The sequence below is a fragment of the Cololabis saira genome, chromosome 18, assembly GCF_033807715.1.
Source record: "Cololabis saira isolate AMF1-May2022 chromosome 18, fColSai1.1, whole genome shotgun sequence".
Taxonomy (NCBI): domain Eukaryota; kingdom Metazoa; phylum Chordata; class Actinopteri; order Beloniformes; family Belonidae; genus Cololabis; species Cololabis saira.
Genome location: NC_084604.1, coordinates 22281287 through 22305483, shown reverse-complemented (window position 1 = coordinate 22305483; position 24197 = coordinate 22281287). Strand labels below are relative to the sequence as shown.

Genomic DNA, 24197 nt, shown 5'->3' with positions numbered 1-24197 from the left:
TGAATATTTTTGCAATTTCCAATTAACACAATCACAGTTAGTTTAAATGAATTAATCAATCATTTGAAGCCATTGGAGCTTTATTTGTCCAAAAACAGGGAAAAAAAAACAAATACAGTTCCTTTGGAAGCAAGAACCCCTATCAGGAGGGAGTGGGAGAGCAGTAAACAGGCAAAGTGCACGGCCTACACTAGCGCAACAGCCACAAAGACCTTGTTATAAATACAAATGTTGGACCTATTGGGACAAATGAGCATTTTAACCATGCAGAGATCCAGACTCCACAGCATCCTTGTAGGAATGCCCGCCCTCTTTCGGCTCTGGGAACAGTTTGATGAGGTCATCGATACGAAGGATGGTGATTGCAGCCTCTGTCGCAAACTTGAGGCTTTTTGTCTTGACCATGGTGGGTTCGTACACACCAGCCTGACGGTTGTCTCTGGGTTTGCCATTCACCAAGTCCAGACCAATCCTACAAGGACAAAAAGTGGTCAAAGTCAAATCTGAACTAAAGAAAATAAGTATAGTTCATTATAATGGTTCCTTGAACAATTGTAACAAATTGAATAAAAAGGTCACATTACAAAGATGTACTTTTAAAAGGGGACAGCTTCTTAATCTCCTTGTTCAATGCACTATTCTACAGTCTACAGAGAAATTTGAATTGTAGAAAAACGTTTTCATTACTAAAACAAATCTCACCACTTGAGATTCTTGCGTTCGGGGTTGACCTGAGCCTCGTTGTGGAACGCCCGAAGCTTGGCCACCAGGTCCGTGGAGTCCTGCGCTGCATTCACAGAGAGGGTCTTGGGGATGACGAGAAGTGACCGAGCAAACTCAGCAATGGCCAGCTGCTCCCTGGAACCCTAGAAACAGGAAAATGTTGAGTAATATTCAGCTTTGAGGGTTTCCCCTCCAAACGGAGAACCAGCAGGTGCAAGCCTGACTGTTTTCTACATGTAAAACTTACCATGCTGGTAGCATAGTTCTCCAGGTAAATAGACAGCGCCGCCTCCACGGCGCCTCCTCCAGGTACTACAGACTTGGACTCAAGCACCCTCTTGACCACACACAGCGCATCATGCAGCGAGCGTTCCATCTCGTCGCACATGAAGTCATTAGCGCCACGCAGCACGATGGAGGCCGATGTACGTGCTTTGGTACTGAAGGGATGCAAAGTTGGAGAATAAAGCAGCAGTTCACTTGACAGCCTACTAAAGCATTATATGTAAGACATAAACACTTTAAATGAAATTTAGAGCAGCTGAATGATTGTCCACCCCACAAAGATTGTTTGTAAAAAAGCCTGATACCATAGCAACAGTGATACTTGTCCAGTTTGAAAGTTACAGACTTAAAACAGAAGCTGTTTTCGCAAAGTGCTAACAACTAGTCAGCAGTTTTATTATAAATGTAAAAGATGCACACAAAACATTTGAAAACTAGCAGTACTTACTTCTTGATAAGGATGAGCTCGTCATCACAGACCTGCTCCTGCACAACCTCCTCGGCCTGGCCGAGCATGGTGGCCTCAAATGTTTCTTCTCCTTCCAGATTGGACAGTGAAGGGCAGAGGGTCGCTGAGAATGAATACCAGACAGCACGTCAAATTCAGATACACTTTAGCTAAACTCAATACTGAAGTTTAACCATGACATGTAAAACATATCCAATGATGTGAAATACAAAAGGTTTCCATCACAAACTACAGTGTTCAACATTTGAAGTGGATCAAAAATAAACTTGATTATGGCAGAATTTTTAACAATATCCATTTTTGTCTTTAGACAACTTAAATTAAATGTTCTGATCCACTAAAAATGTCCACTACTGTATAACATGCTTCCTCCTTACCTCCTGTTGCCTTGGCGATGCGTTTGAGGTCCTTCTTGAGAACCCTTCTGACTGCCATTGCTCCGCTATCAAGAAAGTACTTAAGACACATGTCATCGATGCCACCAGTGGTCAGTATGACATTTGCTCCTGCTGCCAAAATCTTCTGGATCCTCTCCTTGGTGATATCAGATTCCCTGAACCAACAAAACAAAATCTATGTCTCCATTTGTCTCTGATGTGCACGAAGAACATTTAATTAGTTGAGAACACTCAAAGGTAAACAGTGTCCAGCTCACAACAGTCGTCCAACAGCTCAAGAAGAAGCTGTTGGCTTGACTAGTGGCCGCTTGTTTTCCCCCACGCGTATCACTGTGAGCACTACTGATTCAGCACCACAGCAAATTAAAATGGGATGATACTTAAAAAAAGGTGTGCATGAGACTGAACTTAAATGAAAACAATAACTTCATAATTCACCTTTGTCTGATCTGGTCAAGCTTCTCTGGGTCATTGATGATGACTTGGACTCCCATCTTCATCTTGGTCTTCTGTAGGCTGAAGTCCAGGCAAGCAATCTTAGCATTTAGGAGACGCTTCACCATTGCTTTAGAAGAAGACAAAAAAAAAAATGCAATAAACAGCAAAGAAAACTAAGAGGCAATAAAACCAGTGTAACAAATAAACCACCATGTCTAAAAATAAATGCTTTACTGTCTGGCCTAAAGAAGTGCCACAATTTACAAAATACTGTGACAACACTCTTAAAGACCAGTTTACTGTCCCCCACGCGTATCACTGCTTACATCACCCATCAAGACATAGCAGCAAATTTAAATGGGAGTTAAATCGACAAAGATATTTAGGCGCACATTGCAAAATGTGATGCAATGTGTGGTGTAATTTCACAGATCTATGTTCTATATTTTAGAATGAAAGGCTGTCGATAACAAACTAACCCTGTGAGCCAACTGTGCAGTTCAGTGCATAGCCGTTGACCAAGAAACTCTCCTTCTGGCTGCGTCCGTGAGCTTTGAGCACATTCACAGAGTTGATGGGATATTTGGCTACTCCCTTGCTATCTACAAACTTCACAGCCATGGCAGCGTCCACGACCATGTTTGCAAAGAACTCTGCATCACTGGAGGTTGGGGTCAAGGCAGATAAACGTAAGAGGACAATGTTCGACACAAACAAAACATTTCAGAAAAAACTTGTCCTAGTATTGCTGCCTAGTCAGACACATTTTCAGGATACCAGCCAATGATTTTGGAAGACATGGAGGTCTTTGCTGCATTGATTAAGCACTCTCTCCCCAGGTCATCTGTTCCAATTGTTAGATTCTCATTAATGTAGCGCACTGCTTCTCTGTGCAAAGAAAGAAAACTCATCAGTCATAACATTTAAAAAAATACTGTCATCCACTTTCAATGAGGCATTTATCTTTGTTAGTCTCATCTTACTTGCAAGCCAGACGATATCCACTGATGACTGATGTGGGATGAATCTTCTGCTTCACCAGCTCATCAGCACTCTTCAGGAACTCTGCAGCAAGAATTACCTTGAGAGAGGAAACACCCAAAACATGAAATGGAGCTAAATACAGTGACCAACCTGATCCTACAAACACAAACTCCAGATTGAGTCTGGTGCTCTGTACCGCCGCTTCATTAGGAGTGGCATAAAAATAAGGATGCCGAACTCCTTCAGATCACGAAGGACAGTTTCTCTATCCTGTTAGCATAGCCACACATCCGTAATAAAGGCAAATGTGTGGTACTAGAACAGGACAAATGTCAAATAAAACAGTAAATTTTCTCTTGATGGCTGGTGAAAGGCAAGGCAAGTTTATTGGTATAGCACAATTCAACACAAGGTAATTCAAAGTGCTTTACAACAACATTAAAAGCAGCAAGACACAATTAAACAGTAAATAACAAATACAATGAAATACAATGATAAGAAAAGAGGTACAATAATAAAAAGCACAAGTTGTTAAAAAGTAAGGGCAGTAGAGTAGGCCTACAGCAGGTAAGTATTTATTTAGTGAAATGCTCCTCGCAGCTGCTACTTACCACAGACGTGGTCCCATCTCCGACCTCCTTGTCCTGCAGATCGGCTAGTTCACACAGGACCTTGGCAGCAGGATGCTCAACCTCCAGCAGCTTCAGGATGGTTGCTCCATCGTTGGTGATGGTCACGTCCTTTCAAATCAACCAGAAAAAAAAAAGAGCAATCATGGTATTGAAAGGGAAATGAACTTAGTAGTGTTGCCCCGATCGATCGGGCCCGATCACGACATTTTCAAAACATCGGTATTGGCCAAAAAAGTATCGGGACATACCTAGTTATTAATGTTTTTAATATATATTAAATCGTTTTATATATCGTTGCATTTAATTTCCACAAAGTTATTGTCGGCCGGAAGTGACAATAAAACAATAAAGTTCCATAAGTTCCACAATAAAGTTGCCATTTGTGGAATCGGAGTAAATAACTGTGGTGTACCTGTTTAGAATTCAATTCAATCTTCCTGTGTGAATTAGTGTGAAGACGAGGTGACCCGGTCAGGTAACTAAAGGCTGATTTATGGTTCCGCGTTACACCAAGAACTTATACATCATTTGCTTAACGTATAACATTATATTAGTAAGATACATGTTCTGTCAATTTATTGAGTGGGGCGCACGAACAATCTGCAACCACACCTTCAGACCATGACAGTGTTTCTCTGCCCCATTTGCATAGCCGCCCATTCATTGTGATGCGAATGGAAGGTACTAAAATGGGGTAACGCAACCGTAATTAAAAAAAAAAAAAAGAAGTTTTAGTCCTCTTTCTTTTTTTAATTAATTGCCAAAATGTATCTGATCAGAAAAAAGTATTGGAAATGTATCGGGAGCCAAAAAAAGTGATCGGATCGGGAAAAATCAGGATCGGCAGATACTCAAACTCAAGTGATCGGGAGCTAAAAAAAATCCTGATCGGGACAACCCTAGAACTTAGGCAAACTATGCATACATTTATTCCCACTGTATACACAGCAAAGGTGTCAAGTAACAAAGTACAAATACTTCATTACCTTACTTAAGTAGAAATGTTGGTTATCTATACTTCACTGGAGTCATTATTTTTCAGACAATTTTTTACCACTTACATTTTCACGTAATTATCTGTACTTTTTACTCCTTACATTTTAAAAACAGCCTTGTTACTCTATTTCATTTCGGCCTTTAAAAAAAAAAAACAATCCAGTTAAATTGCTCCATCCGGATAGAGTGAATTTAGCTGTGGTTGTGGCACAGATGTTCTTTTCCAGTTTTGTTCTTACATCCGTTCCCTCAGATTCCTGCAACTAAACTTGGATGTACATTCCAATAAAGGTTAGAATAAATGATAACATGCCTCGGAAGTTTGACTTTTTGCACCATTACAATAATTACAGGCAACTAGTCATCATATCTCCTGCTCTCTGAAACACATGTTAATGCTCAATAGTACACATATATGGTTCTTTAATATATTTGCATTATACTAAGATGCATTCATTTTCAATGGCTTTTGTCCTTAATGGCTTTTTTACCCCTTACATTACTTTTACACTTTAAGTAGTTTTGAAACCAGTACTTTCATACTTTTACTTGAGTTGATACTTCAACAGGAGTATTTTTAAACTCTAGTATTTATACTTCTACCCGAGTAATGAATGTGAATACTTCTGACAGCTCTGATACAGTGTGTAGATGGTACTGGGTGTGGTACTGACCCCGATGTCGTCCACCAGCATCTTGTCCAGACCGACCGGTCCCAGCGAGCTCTTGACGATGTTCGCGATGGAAGCTGCGGCCATGACTGCACAAACAATCAGGAAGTGATTGTCTATTTTTTTTCAAGAACTTATACATCATTTGCTTAACGTATAACATTATATTAGTAAGATACATGTTCTGTCAATTTATTGAGTGGGGCGCACGAACAATCTGCAACCACACCTTCAGACCATGACAGTGTTTCTCTGCCCCATTTGCATAGCCGCCCATTCATTGTGATGCGAATGGACGGTACTAAAATGGGATAACGCAACCGTAATTTCAAAATCCGTTATCAAACAGATATTGTGTTAATAATGCATAGTGTGATTTGCAAAAGACGCGGCACGTTTAACAGTGAAGTTAGCTCACATGAACGGGAGAACACGTGTGCTACAGAAGCTCCAGCGGAGTTAATGTCCGTATCGCTCGTTACACGTGAGCATGAGGTTTAAAAGTTGGGTTTTAAAAGATGCACGACGTTACACCGAAAAACAACTCACCATTTTGTGTGCGAACAGACTCGCCAGTGGTTCTCTGGCCGAGCACGTTTAGCGGACCATCTAGGAGCGACATTTTGGAATACAGCACCGAGAAGAAAGGAAGCGCCGCGGTGCACCCTGGGTAAACCGGTTAAGAAGGTTCCAGAAGAAAAATGATCAAAAATACCAGGTTTTAAAGTAGGGGATATTTAACTTATGCAACAGATATCAAATAAACAATTTGACAATTTGACGTCAAGAAGTAACGTTCTCAAATTAGAAAAGAACGTTTGGTCCGGTTAATATTTATAAACTTCATTTCCCAGCATGCATCAAACGTTAGGCAGTCATTCTTCTTCGTGGTTTTTTCACTTTTATGTAAGGCCAGTTTAGTTGCGCCCTCTGTCGCGGACTCCTGTTACGAAGTGTAACAAGGAGACACCTGCTGGCGATATCTGTCATTTATTTTTGTTTTTCCTCTAGATCGGGATGCGCATTTTTTGTCAGTTTTTCTCACTTGATATTGGCTTTTCATCTATCTTACAATGATAGTTGTGGTCTTTAGTCTTTTACATACTAGTATTTCTTATTTTTTTTTTTATTCTCCTTCTTCTTATTATTATTATTGTACTGTTTATAGTGTTTTATTATTACTGTGTGATATTGATGCCTCTTGTTTTTTGCACTATCCCCTTTGCTGCTGTAATCTACAAATGTCCCCTCTGTGGGACTATTAAAGGATTTCTTATCTTATCTTATCTTAGTATTTTATAGGAATATCAACAGCTATTTTTTTTTTTTTCCTTGTTTGTCTGATGAAGCTATTGCTAAATTTAGGGAGGTCATTGCAGATCATACCACAGTGGAACATAATGAAGCAGTTAAGGCCAGTGAAATAAGTTAGACCTTTGTAGATGTTGATAACCTTGTTAGTAACACTGCATATTTTCTGCACTCGGCTTTAGATGCAGTTGCTCCTTTGAGGAAGAGGGTCTCTAACCATAGGAGTTTAACTTCCTAATATAATTCACCTGCATGTTGAAACAAAAAGTGCGTAAAATGGAAAGGAAGTGGTACTCTTGTAAGTCTGTAGACTTTTATCTTGGAAAGATAGTCGAATAGTATATAAAAAAAGCCATTTGCAAAGCTAGAACAGTTTATTATTCAGCTAGACGATAATAAAAGTAAACCACATTTTCTGTTCAGCACTGTAGCCAGGCTGACAAAGAGTCACAACTCTGTTAAGCCGTGCACGCAGCTCTCAGTAGTGAAGACTTTACTAGTTTTTTTAACAGTAAAATTGGAGAAGAAATCAACCAGGCCCAACCGGTAGAGGCTGTGGGCATTTCTTCAGCTTTAGCGACTTCCTTAGGCTCTGTCAATAGAGCTAAATCATCCACGTTTCTGTTAGACCCCATCCCGACTCGACTACTCAAAAAGGTTTTTTCTCTTATTGGCATGACAATACTGGACCAGAACAACTTATCCCTAAATTTAGGATATGTAAATGGTAAATGGTAAATGGCTTACACTTATATAGCGCTTTCCAGCTGTACTCCTACAGCCCCAAAGCGCTTTACACACTAGACATTCCACCACACACGCACACATTCACACACGTATGTACCACAGGTTTTTAAAGTTGCAGTAATTAAACCTTTACTTAAAAAAACTTCTCTTGACCCAGACATTTTAGCTAATTATAGACCAACCTTCCATCTAAAATTCTGGAAAAGGCAGTTGAAAGCCAGTTATATGACCGTTTGTATAGAAATCATCCATTTGAAGTTTTTCAGTCAAGGTTCAAAATGCATCATAGCACAGAGACAGCACTGGTTCGAGTCATGAATGACCTTCTTATGGCCTCAGATAAGGAATTAGTGTCCATACTGGTTCTACTGGACCTCAGCACTGCTTTTGACACTGTCGGTCAGCATTTTACTGCACAGATTAGAGCATGTTATTGGAAGTAAAGGGACAGCTCTAGGTTGGTTTCAATCATATCTATCTGACGGATTCCAGTTTGTTCATGTACGTGAGGTTTCTTCAGAACAGACGAGGGTCTGCTATGGTGTCCTGCAGGGTTCACTGCTAGGACCAATCTTGTACATGCAGCCCTTTGAAAGTATAATCCAGAATCACGGCATACATTTTCATTGCTATGCTGATGATGCGCAGCTCTATTTGTCTATTAGGCCAGGTGAAACAGAACCGTTAGCTAAACTTCAGGCATGTCTTAGGGATATCAAGGACTGGATGTCCGGAAATGTTTTGCTTCCAAATTCCGATAAAATCAAGGTTATTATTTTTGGTCCCAAGCATTTTAGGAAGCGATTAGATGGTGTTGCGATGGCTTCCAGTACAACTGTGAGAAGCCTTGGTGTTATTTTCAATCAGGATTTGTCGTTTACACCGTACATTAATCAGATTTGTAAAACAGTGTTTTTCCATCTTTGTAATATTGCAAAGAGTTATGTGAGATGCGGAAAAACAAATTCACGCATTTGTATCTTCTAGGCTAGATTACTGTAGTGTATTATTAGCAGATGTCCAAGTAATTTGCTGAATAGGCTCCAGCTGATCCAAAATGTTTTGTTTTTTTTTTAATTTATGTTATTTTTGAATTTATTTCTTGGAAAAAGGGGCAGATTAGATAAGATTCTTCCTCTTTCTGCTCCCTTTTCATTCACAATTTATGAACATTTGTATTTGTATTTGTATTGAATTGTTTGTTTCATTTTTTGAATGAAATAAAGAATAAAATGAAAATGAAAATGAAATGCAGCAGCGTGAGTGCTGACAGGGATCAACAAGAGAGACCACATCTCTTCAGTGTTAGCTTCCCTCCATTTGCTCCCCATGAAACTTAGAATCCAATTCAAAATTTTATGACTGGCGTATAAAGCCCAAAACAGCCTAGGTCTGCGATATTTGCAAGATCTAATAGTGCCTTATGTTCCTGGCAGAGCTCTCCGTTCTCAGAGTGCAGGTTTACTCGTAGTTCCAGAGTATCCAAATGTAGATTTGGAGGGCGGGTGTTCTGCTATCAGGCACCATTACTAAGGAACCAACTTCCAATCTGGGTTACGGAGGCTGACACCACCTCCACCTTTAAAACCAAACTTAAAACGTTTCTGTTTAGTAAAGCCTATAGTCAGTGTTTAGTAAACCTCTAGTTAGTGTAAACTCTAGTGTGTTAGGGCCAGTAGTCATAGCTGCAGCTACAGGACTAGATCAGAGCAGCTGGTCTGAAACATGGCTTCATCATAGATATGGTGCTATGGAGCTACACTGTAGGGGGGCACCAACATGATCCACTGAGCGGTGCCCATCACCTTCTCTTTCCTTTCTCAGTTATTAATTATAAGTGTCTCATAAACATCATTGTTTCCATTGTTTTTATAGTTTGTTGTGCTGGTCTGCCCCCTCCTTTTCTCTTTTGTGTATGTTTTGTGTATGCGTGCTGACCTGCAGTCCCACCATCTGATTGTCCCACTGCTTGTTTCCACCTGTCTGTGTGGATGTCTGGATGCCTGCTGACATCCTGACGTGCTGCCCCCCCCCCCCCCCTTTTCCAACCACCTCAGTGGCTGCTGTCCACACAGTCATCCTTGTAGTGCACCAGTTACCCATTGTGTCCGTCTCTACTATCTCTGTTCTTCATTCTCTCTGTCTGTTTTCTCTTTTCCTGCTCTGCCAAGCTGGCCTCCGGCAGGTGAGTCCCCCCTTATGATCCAGGTCCTGCTCAAGGTTTTTTCCCTCCTTAAGGGGACTTTTTCCTCCTTCCACTTTGGCTTAAGGTTTTTCTCCCACTAGGGGAGTTCTTTTTACCTGCCACTGTTTACGTTATGTTTATGTATTAATTGCTTGTGGCTCATGTTCTGGGTCTCTGGAAAGCACCTGGAGACAGCTATATAAATAAAATTGAATTGCATTGAATTATTTTACACGTTGTCATTTTTGCATATTGCCATTTGACGTCATATTTCAAATAAAACTAGGTCACCACACCATACCTAACTTGAAGGTTAATTAGACTGAACGTGTTTTAAAAACATTGAGATAGCGGTTTTATAATGTGTGCATATCTTTTCATCTTAATGACCAAATTCCAATGCTTAAGAAATAAATCGAGAGGCTGAAATAGTGCAAGCCACATCATGTACATTTAAATAATCAAATGATGACTTTGGTCCGTCCCATAACGTAGTGGGCTACCAAGCACTGTGAATAGCAACAGGTGTATTTCTGCATCTCACCTGAGACAGCTGGTAGAGGACCCTGAACTGGAATAAGTACAGTGGGGCAAAAAAGTATTTAGTCAGCCACCAATTGTGCAAGTTTTCCCACTTAAAAAGATGAGATTTATTTATTTATATTTTTATCCCAGATTTTTTCCCATTTTTACAACCCCGTGCTCCTACCTAAGTCAGTCCTGGGCATTGCCATCCTTTACTAACCCCAGGAGGGGGTCAGGTCTCTGAGCTCAGGTCTCCTCCTTAACTTGAGGAGTGAGCAAGCCGCTTCTTTTCACCAGACAGGGTGGGGTTTCTCTGGCTGGACGTAGCGCGTGGAAGGATCACGTTATTCTGGCCCGATCCTCCCCACCCCATCTGGCGCCCCGGCTGGCCAGAAAGGGCAGTATAGCCCAGGAGTGTTGCATGTTTTTGTGAGGGTAGCAACATTAGCTACCCAAGGGAACACAGGGAAAACATGCAAACTTCACACAGAAAGGCCCTTTGAAGTCACGGGGGAACTTAACACACACTTCAGCGCCCACAGCGACCCCGGCGGGAAGTGAACCCAGGACCTTCTTGCTGTGAGACGGCTGCACTACCAGCCACGCCACCGTAAAAAAAAAAAAAACTTCTTAAAAAGATGAGATATACGGTACCTGTAATTTTCATCACAGGAATATCTCAACTATGAGAGACAAAATGAAAAAAAAAATCCAGAAAATGTACTTATATACCCTTTGTTGGCAATGACAGAGGTCAAACGTTTTCTGTAAGTCTTCACAAGGTTTCCACACACTGTTGCTGGTATTTTGGCCCATTCCTCCGTGCAGATCTCCTTTAGAGCAGTGATGTTTTGGGGCTGTCGCTGGGCAACACAGACTTTCAACTCCCTCCAAAGATTTTCTATGGGGTTGAGATCTGGAGACTGGCTAGGCCACTCCAGGACCTTGAAAGGTTTCTTACGAAGCCACTCCTTCGTTGCCCGGGCGATGTGTTTGGGATCAATACTGAAAGACCCAGCCACGTTTCATCTTCAATGCCCTTGCTGATGGAAGGAGGTTTTCCCTCAAAATCTCATGATGGCCCTATTCATTCTGTCCCTTACACGGATCAGTCGTCCTGGTCCTTTTACAGAAAAACATCCCCAAAGCATGATGTTTCCACCCCCGTGCTTCACAGTAGGTTTGGTGTTCTTTGGATGCAACTCAGCTTTCTTTCTCCTCCAAACATGACAAGTTGTGTTTCTACCAAAAAGTTCTATTTTGGTTTCATTTGACCATATAACGTTCTCCCAATCCTCTTCTGCATCATCCAAATACTCTAGCAAACTTCAGACCTGGACATGTACTGGTTTAAGCAGGGGGAAACGTCGGGCCCTGGCCCGGCGTAGTGTGTTACTGTTGGTACCTTTGTTACTTTGGTCCCAGATCTCTGCAGGTCAGTCACTAGGTCCCCCGTGTGGTTCTGGGATGTTTACTCATCGTTCTTGTGATCATTTTTACCCCACGGGGTGAGATCTTGCGTGGAGCCCCAGATGGAGGGAGATTATCAGTGGTCTTGTATGTCTTGCATTTTCTAATAATTGCTCCCACAGTGGATTTCTTCACATCAAGCTGCTTATCTACTGCAGATTCAGTCTTCCCAGCCTGGTGCAGGTCTACAATGTTGTTTCTCACGTCCTTTGACAGCTCTTTGGTCTTGGCCATAGTGGAGTTTGGAGTGTGACTGTTTGAGGTTGTGGACAGGTGTCTTTTATACTGATAACGAGTTAAAACAGGTGCCATTAAAGGTAATGAGTGGAGGACAGAGGATCCTCTTAAAGAAGAAGTTACCGGTCTGTGAAAGCCAGAAATCTTGCTTGTGTGTAGGTGACCAAATACTTATTTTACCCAGGAATTTACCAATTCATTCAGTAAAAATCCTACAATGTGATTTCCTGGATTCTTTCTCCCCATTCTGTCTCTCATAGTTGAAGTTACCTATGATGAAAATTACAGGACCCTCTCATCTTTTTAAGTGGGAGAACTTGCACAATTGGTGGCTGACTAAATACTTTTTTGCCCCATTGTAGGTATAGATAATGAATGGATGGATATCCCAGCAGCATAGAACAAGACCACTGTAGTGGCTCTTGATGGCGTTATTGTGACATCATTACCATTACCCTGGGATCCAGTATTTCTGTTTGAAATCCTGGATTTTTTTCATCCTGGTAGAAGCAGCTTATGTTCAAGAAGCAGATATTCTCCACCATAAAAGAAAGTTTAATTAGAATCTTTAGGAGTGGAAGTATATTTATTTGAGCCAGACTAAAGTGACTCTGCACTAACTCTTAACAGTTATATACTCCGTTTTTCTGTTGTATGCATGTGTCTTTCCTGTTATCAACCCCCAGCCAGGATCATGTCCTTGTTGGCATCGCTGTTTTGTCCTTTGTCGGCAGTTTTCTACAGCCCAACAACTGTTCATCAACTATTTCATAAATGTACCATTTCATTTAAATGAATTTTATTGTAATTTTTATGCAACTGAACTTGAATTTAGCACATTTACTTTCTTGGTAAATACTGGTTTGCAAAAATAACAGATGCTTAGAGGGAGGGTTCATCTTACGTCTCTATACCTTTTAGATCTTAAATATTATATATATATATATATATATATATATATATATATATATATATATATATATATATATATATATATATATATATATATATATATATGCTGCAATTTTAACTCACTGATACGCTCACAAACACAAATAAGAGATGAACTTGAATTTATTACTTTCAATACATCGTTTTCTTGAGCAATGATGGCTAGCCAGTTAAAAAAATACAGTACACTTAACTTAAATGTCAAAGCATTTTAAAGCATATCTATGGCATACAAGAATAACTCTCCTAAAATGTACATCTTTACAAAGTGTTTACAAATGAAATGCAAAAAAAAAGAAAGAAAAGTGCAAAAAAAGAGTCAATGAAGACTGACAAATCATCCCCACCTGTGAAACAAAAATGTACAAGATAAAAAAAAAAACCTGAAACATACTTCATATTTCTAACTTGGGTCGGTTGCAGTTTTCTTGATACAACCAGAACGTGGTGCTTTCCTCGTGGACGTTTGAGAGTAATCATTGAAGCGACGGACAGTGCGTGACAGAAAAAACAGCCTTTTCTGATCAGATTCACAGTATTTTACTCCGATTTTGTGTGAGACTTTAAATTATAATGGAGCCACCTTTGAACAAATATACTTTACTTTAATTTACAACCAGTTTGTGGCTCGCTGCAATAGTGACAGGGGAATGTGTTCAAATAAATATGACAGATCAAGTGATTTATAAAAAAAAAAAAATTATTCAAACAAGTGTGTGCTGAATCTTGGGTTTACTTCAACAGAAGAGAAAAACTAACGTGAACCCTGAAGTGTGAGCTATTTCAGTGACTTTTTGTGACAGTGAGGATGTAATATCAGTAGTGTGACAGTGTCCCCTGACATAAACAACCGATCATCAATGATGAATAAAGGAAAAGAAAGAAATGTACACCAAATACAGTACTGTAGTTGTAATGGTCTCCTTTGTGGTCCCCTTGAAAACAACAAATGAAATGAGCACAAAAAAAAGATCATCCCTTGAGATGAGTATTTTGCCCACAGACTACTGTATGTAAAACATTTCTGATTTGAAATAAATAAGAACTATCATTTCTTAAAGATTACCTAAAATGTCAGCGTCTCCTCTTGACTTTTAAAGCAACACCCTAGTGGTGACGCCGGGAACAGGATGTGACCCCCGATAGACTTGCAAGCCTAAGTCTAGTTATACTTAACCTACCGGATGTGGGAAAAGGCCATAATATTCTTTTAATAGCTGCGTCTTGTCTGTTAGAAGCTCCTAAAGTTGACCAGCTAGCCCGAGCAGCACAGGTGAAGTCTGCAGGATTGTACATTTAAAGCTGCTTTGTTCTCAACTGTTGGACAGTTTAAGCACATTTTTAAAAACACAAGCGAAGCCCGTGCTCCGCTTCTCCTATCAAGGTTAAGATTAACTAGTGATGGAAACAACCTTAAGAAGAAAACTAAAAGAAAAGAGGCGCTACTGACGTAAAGAGCCAATTCTGCTGAAGATCTAGCGTCAGGTGTTGGTGTGAGATGCCAAGCGCGGGGAGGGTTTAAGAGATTAATAAGTGACGGATATCCTGAACCACTTCCTCTGTACAACAGATTTACCTCACATGAATCCCATTATCTCTACAAGGCTGTAAAGCAACAGAAGAGTGGAAACATCCCGTGAATACTAAAGTCTGTTCAGTCACACTGAATACCAACTTTGACTAAATCTTGCACATTCTCTCACTGGATGTGTAGAAGTGCTACGGAAGCTCACATGCGGGTTTTCATGCGGCATTTTGACCATTTCGTTTTTTACTTTGAAGCCCTGTAACATAAACTTCAGTCAAATGTCACTACAAATATGGCTGCAATCGAACTGCTTAGAAGAATGCGTAATATTTATTTTTGTAGTTTCAACAGTCAAGGCTGCGGTGCAGTGTCCCGTTGTGAACATGTATTTGGTTTCTTCAGGCGAAGCTGCTGGAGCTCAGACACTGAAACTTCTCCCTCAGAGACTGGACGATGTTTGGCTGGTTCTGCTGCGGCTCGCTCCACAGGTACTTCTCCAGCTGTTCGCGGTCCAGAGACCTCAGCGGGGCGCAGGAGTGGATCGGGGTGCAGGGAAGACTTTGCGACTGGACGGGCCCTCGGTTCTGACTGGGAGGCGCTGCTGAGCTGGTGTTACCGTGGGAGAACCTGTCCCGCTCCGCCTCGCTCTCGTCCTCTGAGCGGATCTCCACATAGTCGTCGTCGTCCTCTCCGTTGTCCTTGAAGTTGGCCAGGTAGTTCTGGGTGGCGGTGAGTATGCTCAGAGCGGAGGCCCGGTTCAGGACCACCACCTGCTGTCCGTCGTGTAGAGTGAGGTCCGAGTGTCCCAGCGTGGAGCGCTCTGGCAGGCTGCTCTGACGGCCGGTACGGCTCAGGCTGGGGCCGCGGAGTCTGTCTGGGACTCCCTCCACAGTGCATTTCAACTCCGACTGGTGGTTCTCGTGCTGCTGGCCGCCCGCAGCGCTGGCGGGCTGACAGTGACTCGACGGGGAAGATGGCGCGTTAAAGGACGGGTTTCTGTTAATGGAACTGTACACGTGCTCTTCCTTCTCCGTCGGCGGCGGCGACACGCACGAGCTCCATCTCTGCGACGCCGGAGCGGTTGGAGAGGGAGGGATGGTTTGGAGAGAAGGGATGGAACGGGAGGAGGTAAACTTGCGCTGGGCATCCACCCCCTCGCTGGACAGGGTCATGAAGCTGGTTAGCTCCCCGTTGCTGTAGGTGGAGTGGAGCCAGTCCTCCTCCAGGGAGGTCTCGGGCATGGACGGAGAGGACGGCAGTCCCGGGTGGCTGTGATGTGGGGCGGCTGAGGATTGTCCGGGAGGGTCCTTAAACATCACCTGGTCGTAGAGCTGGGAGTACTCGGCTATCCTCGCACCTGAGGACGGAAGACAGACAAAGCTGAAATAGAAAAATGCTGCATTTACTGTGTTCTTGTGTGCACATCACTAGGAATGGGCGATATTTTACCGTTCACGATAAACCGTCAAAAAAATTCCTCACGGTAAGAATTTATCATATCGCGGTAAAAACGATAAATTCCCGTTGATGACGTTTTTGTGTAAAGCTGATTTATGGTTCTGCGTTAAATCCACGCACAACGTACGTGAAGGAAGGAAGAAAGAAAGAAAGAAAGAAAGAAAGAAAGAAAGAAAGAAAGAAAGAAAGAAACAAACAAACAAAGAAAAAAAGAAAGAAAGAAAGGAGATGAAGAAAGAAAGAAAGAAATGAGCCTGAAAGAAAGAAACAAAGAAAGAAACAGAAAGAAAGAAGAAGAAAAAGGAAAGAAAGAAAGAAAGAAAGAGAAAGAAAGAAAGAGAAAGAAAGGAAGAAAGAAAGAGATGAAGAAAGAAAGAAAGAGATGAAGAAAGAAAGAAAGAAATGAGCCTGAAAGAAAGAAACAAAGAAAGAAACAAAGAAAGAAACAGAAAGAAAGAAGAAGAAGAAAAAGGAAAGAAAGACAGAAGGAGAAAAAAGAAAGAAAGAAAGAGATGAAGAAAGAAAGAAAGAGATGAAGAAAGAAAGAAAGAAATGAGCCTGAAAGAAAGAAACAAAGAAAGAAACAAAGAAAGAAACAGAAAGAAAGAAGAAGAAGAAAAAGGAAAGAAAGAAAGAAGGAGAAAAAAGAAAGAAAGAAAGAAAGAAAGAGATGAAGAAAGAAAGAGATGAAGAAAGAAAGAAAGAAATGAGCCTGAAAGAAAGAAACAAAGAAAGAAACAAAGAAAGAAACAGAAAGAAAGAAGAAGAAGAAAAAGGAAAGAAAGAAAGGAGAAAAAAGAAAGAAAGAAAGAAAGAAAGAGATGAAGAAAGAAAGAAAGAAATGAGCCTGAAAGAAAGAAACAAAGAAAGAAACAGAAAGAAAGAAGAAGAAGAAAAAGGAAAGAAAGAAAGAAGGAGAAAAAAGAAAGAAAGAAAGAAAGAAAGAGATGAAGAAAGAAAGAGATGAAGAAAGAAAGAAAGAAATGAGCCTGAAAGAAAGAAACAAAGAAAGAAACAAAGAAAGAAACAGAAACAAAGAAGAAGAAGAAAAAGGAAAGAAAGAAAGGAGAAAAAAGAAAGAAAGAAAGAAAGAAAGAAAGAGAGAAAGAAAGAAAGAAAGAAAGAAAGAAAGAAAGAAAGAAAAACTCCCATTGGTGTAGTTTAGTAGTATTTAGTATCTTTTACAGCAGTGTTTGGGGGCTCCAAAGACTGAATGTGGTGATAGATTTATAGTTACAAAGGTGGAGTTGAATTGGTATTTTTTTTATCGTCATTTTAATCGTTATCGGGATAAATTCCAGAAATTATCGTGATTCATTTTTTAGTCCATACCGCTGATGAAGCGTTTCAACACCGCCCATCCCTACACATCACGCAGAAACTCATGCACAGGCCCAAGAATGATGAAGAATCGTCGATTTGCTGGATTAACTACGTGGATGGCTGCGTCTGGTGAAGTGCACGCCTACAAACCAAAACAACGGCCTGTAAGATCTCCAAACTACGAAATGATCTGCAGCAGAGGAGATTTCTGTCACGTTATCTTTAGATGGAAACATGCTGGAGTTAATGTGCAGAGTCCAATTAATTAGCAGGAGATAAATCTGCAGCTATTCCTATAACTGCGTACGTCTTTAATCACTCAGAAATGTGACAGTAATAAAATAGTCATTAGGTGAAACCATCCTCTTCTTCTCGGGGAGTACTGACACAGATTCTGACCTCATTAAGTGTGTTTGAGCATAAGACACATGAGGCCTAACCCGGTTCCTTTAATATACCGTATTTTCTGGACTATAAGCCGCTACTTTTTTCATAGGTTTTCAACCGTGCGGCTTATACAAAGGTGCGGCTATTCTGTGGATTTTTCTTCCACAGCTCGGGGCGCTCTAACCGGAATTAGAATCAAAACTAAGACAAAATAAATGCAAAGAAGAATACCCTACTTCTTCTTAAGCAGATAGAAGTAGGTAGAAGCAGATTTCAAACAGATAAATAGATAAATAAATACCGGTTATTTTCTCTTGGTTCTGTCCCGTTTTAATCAGCAAAGTTGCTGCCGTGTTAAAAGACACTGTTAGGAAAGGATCTATTTACGTACATACATGTACATCATTTACAGTTCAAAATCCTTCTGTACATGTAGTAAATATCTAATCTAACAACATAAATATCTGCGGCTTGCATATCTTTTTTTTTTAAATAGAGCAGATGCGGCTTATATGCAGGTGCGGCTTATAGTCCAGAAAATACGGTACTTGTAAAATCTTAAAAAGGACTGCTTTTCCCTCCTGTTTCAAGATGTGGCCATGAGTAAAATGTGCTTAAAATCTGTCAGCCTTGCGCAGTTACGGATGCACATACATCAGAGGTGATGTAAGGAGGAGATATTGTTGTGTCTGCTGTCAGTATGAGGAGGAGAGACATGTTTTATGTTACCTATAGCGGCGCCGCCTTGTTTCTTCTCCTCTAAGATGGCGGCGAGGTCTTTCTGCTTCTTCTCAGTTCTGGCTCGACTACACGAGTCTCCGGGGTCCATGCTCCTCATACGCAGCAGCTGGTTGGCTTTCTTGATCTTCTGGCTATACTGCCTCGCCATCAGGAAGACTCGGCTCTTGTTTTTGTCCGTTAGCTCCAAGGGGAAGTCCACAGACTCCCCCAGCAGGAGAGACGAGGACGCCAGGGGTGAGTCCAGACCTGCCAGCTCCCCTGGGAAAAAACTGTGGGGGTCTTTGAGGGGGCCCTCTCTTGGAGGGGCCATCCGCTGCGGCAGCTCCACCAGATCGTCGTCCTCCAGGCGAAAGCTGCCGCTGCTAAGGCGAGCGAGTCTGTTCCGGATGTTTTTGACGGTGCCGGCAGGCGGCTCTGGGGTGACGGGGAGAGGGCGCGCTGCAGGACCGGCCATGTGGTTTTCTTCTTCAGTGGGGCCTTCACTTTGGAGGTCAAGAAGGTTGATAGTTGGGATGGTTAATGGTGGGGTGCAGGTGAGGGATGGGGGTCTGGGCTGATGCGCTGGGGGACTCTTGGTTGCAGGGCTGGCAGTCTGAGGCATCGCCGCGGGGAGACTCTTTGCAGGGCTGTTTTTGACTGACGACACCTTCTTGGGCGACTCGCTGCCGCTCACGGGAAACGCAGCAGGAAGTCGGTCAGCTTTCTTTTCATTGTTCTTGATGTAGTTTTCCAAGTCGTTCCAGATCTCATCGACCCGCACCGTCATCCCGCCCCCTTTCTGTGATCGCTGGGACGAGCTCTCAGGAGCAGAGGAGGAGGAATAATCTGGCTCCGAGGAGCTGGGGACAGCTCCTCCATCCTCTCTGAGAAGGAGGCTCTCCTCTGAAACAAACCCCCCAACACTTCCAGTCAGGTCTGGTTCTGAAGCCAACACACTGTCCCTCTCTGGTTTGGGTTTCCCTTCATTAGTCCCCTTCAGATCCGTCGACGGTGGCGCCTTGAAACAGATGGTGTCATAAATATTCTCCTCCACTATCTTCAGCTCACACTGCTCGTACGGCTTCACCTCCTGTAACGAGGAGCGATTGCTCTCTGATGAACTGTCCGGGTCGATAAACGACTCGGTGAACCCCGGAGCACTTTGTGCTCTTGTGGGGTGTCCCTGTGCGTTTGTAGGGGTCTCTTTCCGAGACTGACTTTCATCAGGGTCTCTTCTGATGAGCCCCATACTCCTCAGGTCCTCGTAGCTGATGTTATCATAAACATTTTCAATATCGTCTATGGTCAGCTGCTCCGCTGAGGAGGATCCAGATATGTCGTTACTAGATGATTCAGTGTTGATCACTTCCAGATTGCTGTGTCCGACCTGCTCGTCTGCCTCTGTAGCCTTCTCTCCTGCGCTGCTGGCCCTCCGCAGGACTCTGCTGCCGTCAGGTGGAGGGTCCACCTGCACCGTGGGCACCTGTTCCACGTGCCAGCTGCAGGGCCGAGCCGTCCTGGGGGACGACGGAGCTTCTGAGCTCTCGGTGGACGCCTCAGGCTCCGCTGGACTTGGCTCAGTGGGGACAAACATCTGGTAAATGTCCTCGTCCTCGTCGTCAGGCTGCATTGTCCTCTGGCGGGTGGGGAACATGGCCCTGCGAGCCCGATGATCCGCCCAAATGTTCCGCACTGAATGGTCACTTTCTGTGACTATTACGGAGGGAACCGGGGAGTCCGGAGGTTCCTCCGTCACGTGAGGCGTCCTGAGGAGTGGCGGGTGGTGACTTCCTTCTCTCACCAGGGACTCTCTGGCTTTCTGAGATGAAGGAAAGCAGAGAAAGATGTTTTTTAGGTGTTTTTTTCCCCCATGTGGGTAAAAAAAAATCCAAAAGAACAGTAATATGACACAAACTCCCAGCATTTCTTAATCCCAACATCTACAGGACTATCTCAGAAAATGAGAATATTGTGATAAAGTTCTTTATTTTCTGTAATGCAAAAATGTCATACATTCTGGACTCATTACAAATCAACTGAAATATTGCAAGCCTTTTATTATTTTGATATTGCTGATCATGGCTTACAGCTTAAGAAAACTCAAATATCCTATCTCAAAAAATTAGAATATTCTGGGAATCTTAATCTTAAACTGTAAGCCAGGGATATTCAATTGGCGGCCCGCCAGGAGCTTTTATGTGGCCCCTGGTCATAATTCAAAAAAGGGGGTGTTTGTTGAAAATTATTATTTTTTTTTTTATAAAATTTTTATAACTGGCTACTATGGACTAAAATGGTTGTGCTCAATGCTTAATGTAATATTCAAATAAGGAAATCTTGGTGGAAAGTGGTGCTTTGTCATTATGGCGTGTTTTATTAAAAGTAGGTCAATATCAATTTCATTAAGTTTGCACAATGCATGGTTTCAAAATGAACTTGCATTCAAAATAATATTTCTTTATCTGAATATTATATTTAACATTCACAATTACTAAATCTGGAGACAATTAATACATAATTCATATGTAAACTAGATATATTCAAATGTATAATACAAATGTATTATATTTACATAAGTCTTCGTCTTTGAGTGCAAAATACATTTTGAAAACCCCCACATTTTCAAATTATGCGGCCCTCTCCATACAGTCCTTTTGCAGATGTGGCCGCCGGCCGAATCTAGTTGAATACCCCTGCTGTAAGCCATAATCAGCAATATTAAAATAATAAAAGGCTTGCAATATTTCAGTTGATTTGTAATTAACCCAGAATGTATGATATTTTAGTTTTTTTAATTGCATTACAGAAAATATTCTAATTTTCTGAGAGAGTCCTGTATGAGTAAAACCAGTACCTGCAGGTCTGAGGGACTCATGTTGAAAGATTTCCATTGTTCTATGCTGTCCACAGATGCTTGAGGGTTCAGCCTCTTTCTGCTGCCTTTGCCTGGAACTCGCAGCCTCTTTCCACCTCCCTGATATCAGAGTTTGAAGGATTAACACCTTATAATTTGCAAACATTTATTCCAGTGTGTATTTCAAGACACCAAAACGCACCAGCCCACTGTCATCTTCATCATCAGCATCCCGCTGGTGCGCCTCCTCGCCCTCCTCCCTGTCACTGTGGTCGTAGTGATCTCCGGGATCCAGGGACTCCTGCGACTGGTTGATGAGGCTACGGCTGCGACCGATCGTGCCCAGAGCCAGCTGGGACACGGGAGAGAGCAGGGTGGCACCCAGACTCGTTCGCTGGGGAGGAGAAAAGCAGCGGCGATTTTCGGGGTCAGTGAAATGCGTGTTTGTGATAAAACAGCTCATCGACCATCGTTGTGACTCACTTTTTCACCGTCAGTGTTAGCTGCATTCTGCTTTGCATTCTTCAGTAATTTGGAGAGGGGCTCTGGGAAGATGGAAAAAGGAAATTAAAGGATTTTATCACCAACATCTGGACTCAAATAGTTTTAAAATTCACCAGATTGTTCTGCTTAAATTCTGTGCCTCTCACCTTTCCTGCGTCCTCTACGAGGAGTGGGACCGTCCTTGGTTTGAGGTGAGTCTTTCTTATCACCGTCAGCGCTGAAGTGAAACCCGGGATGATCTGGAAAGTCCGCAGAATTAACACAATTTGCCAAGACAAGTTTATATCCAAAGCACAAAAACACGAGATCTAAATATATAAAATAGGATAATTGAATGAAGTACAGCCATTAAGTGGATGAAAATGTCATAGAAATCCGTACTTACGTATTGCATCCATCTCCAAAATGGCTTGTTTGGCCTGGAATTGAGTAAGAATTTTTTTTTAGATTTCAGATAAACCTACATTTTGACACTAGGTGGTGCTATGATACAGACTTTACAGCAGGTTTAAGGTACTTGGGCTGAACTCGGATGTGCAGTTGGTAGCACCAGTTAGCACTAACTTCTCCAGAAAAAGAAATCTGTGATTTACAACCACTTTTGCCCTCTGAGTTGTTCAGAGCCTCTGCAAGTCAAGATTCCTCTGTCTAAACTTTATAATTTCAATTTATTAGGCATTCAAGTAAGTTCCCAGATAGCAAAAGATGTTAAATCAATGTTAAATTATGGTCAAAAAAGGTTGACTTTTGGTTAAGGTTGACGATTGATGGTGGATCAACCATCAATCAATCAATCATCCAATTCTAATGCCAATGTGTAATCAATGTTGAATCAATATATTCTGTTTGTCGTGGACATGACTTCAACATGGATTCAATGTTTCTGCCTAACCATATTTCAATGTTGATTTATTCATATTTTTTCTATCAGGGTTAATATTTTTTGAAAACCCAAAGCTTGAAAAAACCAAAAAAAAACCCTGAAAACTGAATTTCAGAAATGTCTTCTGTCCTGTCCCGTAACTCATCTCATGACCCCTCAGAGTCATGATAGAGTAAATAAGACAGATCAGGTACATGTCCCCTATTGCTGCTTTAGCTGATGGATCTTAGTCCTCCCTTCATCAAACAGCAGCACAAAAATGTTTTTCGTTGACAAAGCCTCCACTTCCACTTGAACGTGGCCAAAGGTAAAAAAAAAAACAACAGAGAAGTGATTGTTGAAGATTAACAATGGATGAGAGCTTGAAATCAAAGACGGTAAAGAAGTAAAAAAGAAAAGTGGGACAGAGAAAGGAGGCATCAAAGGAGAACGACATTTCCAGCACTTCCCACTCAAACCCTACGATGAGCTCTTGTTACCTTGGCAGGGATTTTTGCAGGATGGTTTTCAAGTATGAGTCTTTTGAGGTGCAAGATCCACATGCGCTTGTCTTGCTGTGATTTGGCCTGGGGGGTGGGGGTGGGGGTGGGAGGGGTCAGAGCACAAAATATAGGAGGATTACATCATGTGTGCAATTTAAATGCAGCTCAAAAGGATTGGGATAAATCCTTTAAAATATGGCTTTTGTACATCCCAGATATTACTCTCTTTTCTTTAGTGCTTGCCCAAAACATGGCGGTTAGGTAACAACAATGACTGCCTTTGCCCTTTAAACACACAACAAGTCTGAGCAGCTCAGTGAGATGAGCCTGGACGCTCTCGGAAAACAATGAGACACCTGCGAATAATCATCACAGCTTCTGACTCTTGCGCAACGCTGCTGGTAGCTGCAGAACATTTTCAAACATGTAATCACATTCAAAAAGTGTTTGAAGTTTGTTGTGACGTGTTGCCACTATATGCAGCGTTGTTATACCTGGACTGTGTGCTGTAGTTTGGGATTCTTGTAGTGAAACACACTGAAACTCAGTGGTTCTTTTGGTATAACTTCCACCAGCATCAGATTGCAGCACTGCAGAGACGTTAAAGCACGATAAAAAAAATGTTGATTAAAAGCAGAATTGTTTTTATACTTTTTAGGGAATGTGGTGCCTTAAAGGTGCCTGACTGACCAGGATGTGAGCCTTGTATGTGTAGGTTTCTTCTCGTTTCTTGGTGATCAGCAGCAGCTTGTCAAACAAGAAGAGGGTTCTTTCATTTTTGGCTCGCTGCAGACGAAAGGTTCCTTCAAGGACCAACTCGCCGTAGCCGATCAGGTCAGGGCCCTTCCAGTTGGTCAGGAGGCTCTGGATTTCCTGCAGCGGGAATGCATTTACAAAATTGTGAGCAGAGTTCGATAACTTTGGTTATTTCAAGACAGGACAGGGAATGCAATTATGCAAACTAAATTAAAAGAGGAGATTTCTAGACTATCAGAAAAACACCATTTCAACTTGCAGCAAGGAATATGAGATCTAT

General features: G+C 41.8%; 2 protein-coding genes and 2 non-coding genes across 5 annotated transcripts in view; all 4 read right to left on the bottom strand.

Annotated features, from left to right (window-relative positions):
• Positions 1 to 62: 62 nt before the first annotated feature.
• tcp1 (t-complex 1) lies at positions 63 to 6267 on the bottom strand. The gene is made up of 12 exons (XM_061707027.1): positions 6146 to 6267; positions 5600 to 5685; positions 3909 to 4037; positions 3297 to 3394; positions 3091 to 3201; positions 2793 to 2974; positions 2314 to 2440; positions 1855 to 2030; positions 1457 to 1580; positions 971 to 1163; positions 703 to 866; positions 63 to 472 (listed from the first exon to the last, which is right to left on the bottom strand). Exons 1-12 carry the CDS (start codon positions 6216 to 6218, stop codon positions 259 to 261), a joined length of 1677 nt encoding a protein of 558 aa, XP_061563011.1. The 5' UTR covers positions 6219 to 6267; the 3' UTR covers positions 63 to 258.
• LOC133418727 (small nucleolar RNA SNORA29) lies at positions 4486 to 4626 on the bottom strand. The gene has a single exon (XR_009770481.1). It is a non-coding gene; the product is annotated as a small nucleolar RNA SNORA29 (small nucleolar RNA).
• On the bottom strand, positions 5770 to 5910 carry LOC133418726 (small nucleolar RNA SNORA29). Its single transcript, XR_009770480.1, has one exon. It is a non-coding gene; the product is annotated as a small nucleolar RNA SNORA29 (small nucleolar RNA).
• A 6949-nt stretch (positions 6268 to 13216) lies between the features above and the next one.
• Positions 13217 to 24197, bottom strand: part of LOC133464434 (pleckstrin homology domain-containing family G member 1) — a 49794-nt gene continuing 38813 nt past the window's right edge. For both annotated transcript variants that reach the window (XM_061746416.1, XM_061746415.1), the window contains exons 8-17: positions 23852 to 24034; positions 23656 to 23751; positions 23159 to 23245; positions 22182 to 22215; positions 21943 to 22035; positions 21776 to 21837; positions 21495 to 21686; positions 21293 to 21412; positions 18448 to 20257; positions 13217 to 15907 (exon numbers count right to left, since the gene is read on the bottom strand). In XM_061746416.1, coding sequence (XP_061602400.1) covers positions 14949 to 15907; positions 18448 to 20257; positions 21293 to 21412; positions 21495 to 21686; positions 21776 to 21837; positions 21943 to 22035; positions 22182 to 22215; positions 23159 to 23245; positions 23656 to 23751; positions 23852 to 24034 — 3636 coding nt within the window. In that variant the 3' untranslated portion in view covers positions 13217 to 14948. The remainder of the gene's footprint in view (positions 15908 to 18447; positions 20258 to 21292; positions 21413 to 21494; positions 21687 to 21775; positions 21838 to 21942; positions 22036 to 22181; positions 22216 to 23158; positions 23246 to 23655; positions 23752 to 23851; positions 24035 to 24197) is intronic.

Excerpts from the sequence above, each read along its gene's own strand:
- tcp1 (XM_061707027.1), bottom strand. The coding sequence starts at position 6,218 with ATGTCGCTCCTAGATGGTCCGCTAAACGTGCTCGGCCAGAGAACCACT. Across the intron at positions 5,686-6,145 it reads GTCTGTTCGCACACAAAATG|TCATGGCCGCAGCTTCCATC; the intron begins GTGAGTTGTTTT and ends TTGTTTGTGCAG. Across the intron at positions 3,202-3,296 it reads GGATATCGTCTGGCTTGCAA|AGAAGCAGTGCGCTACATTA; the intron begins GTAAGATGAGAC and ends TTCTTTGCACAG.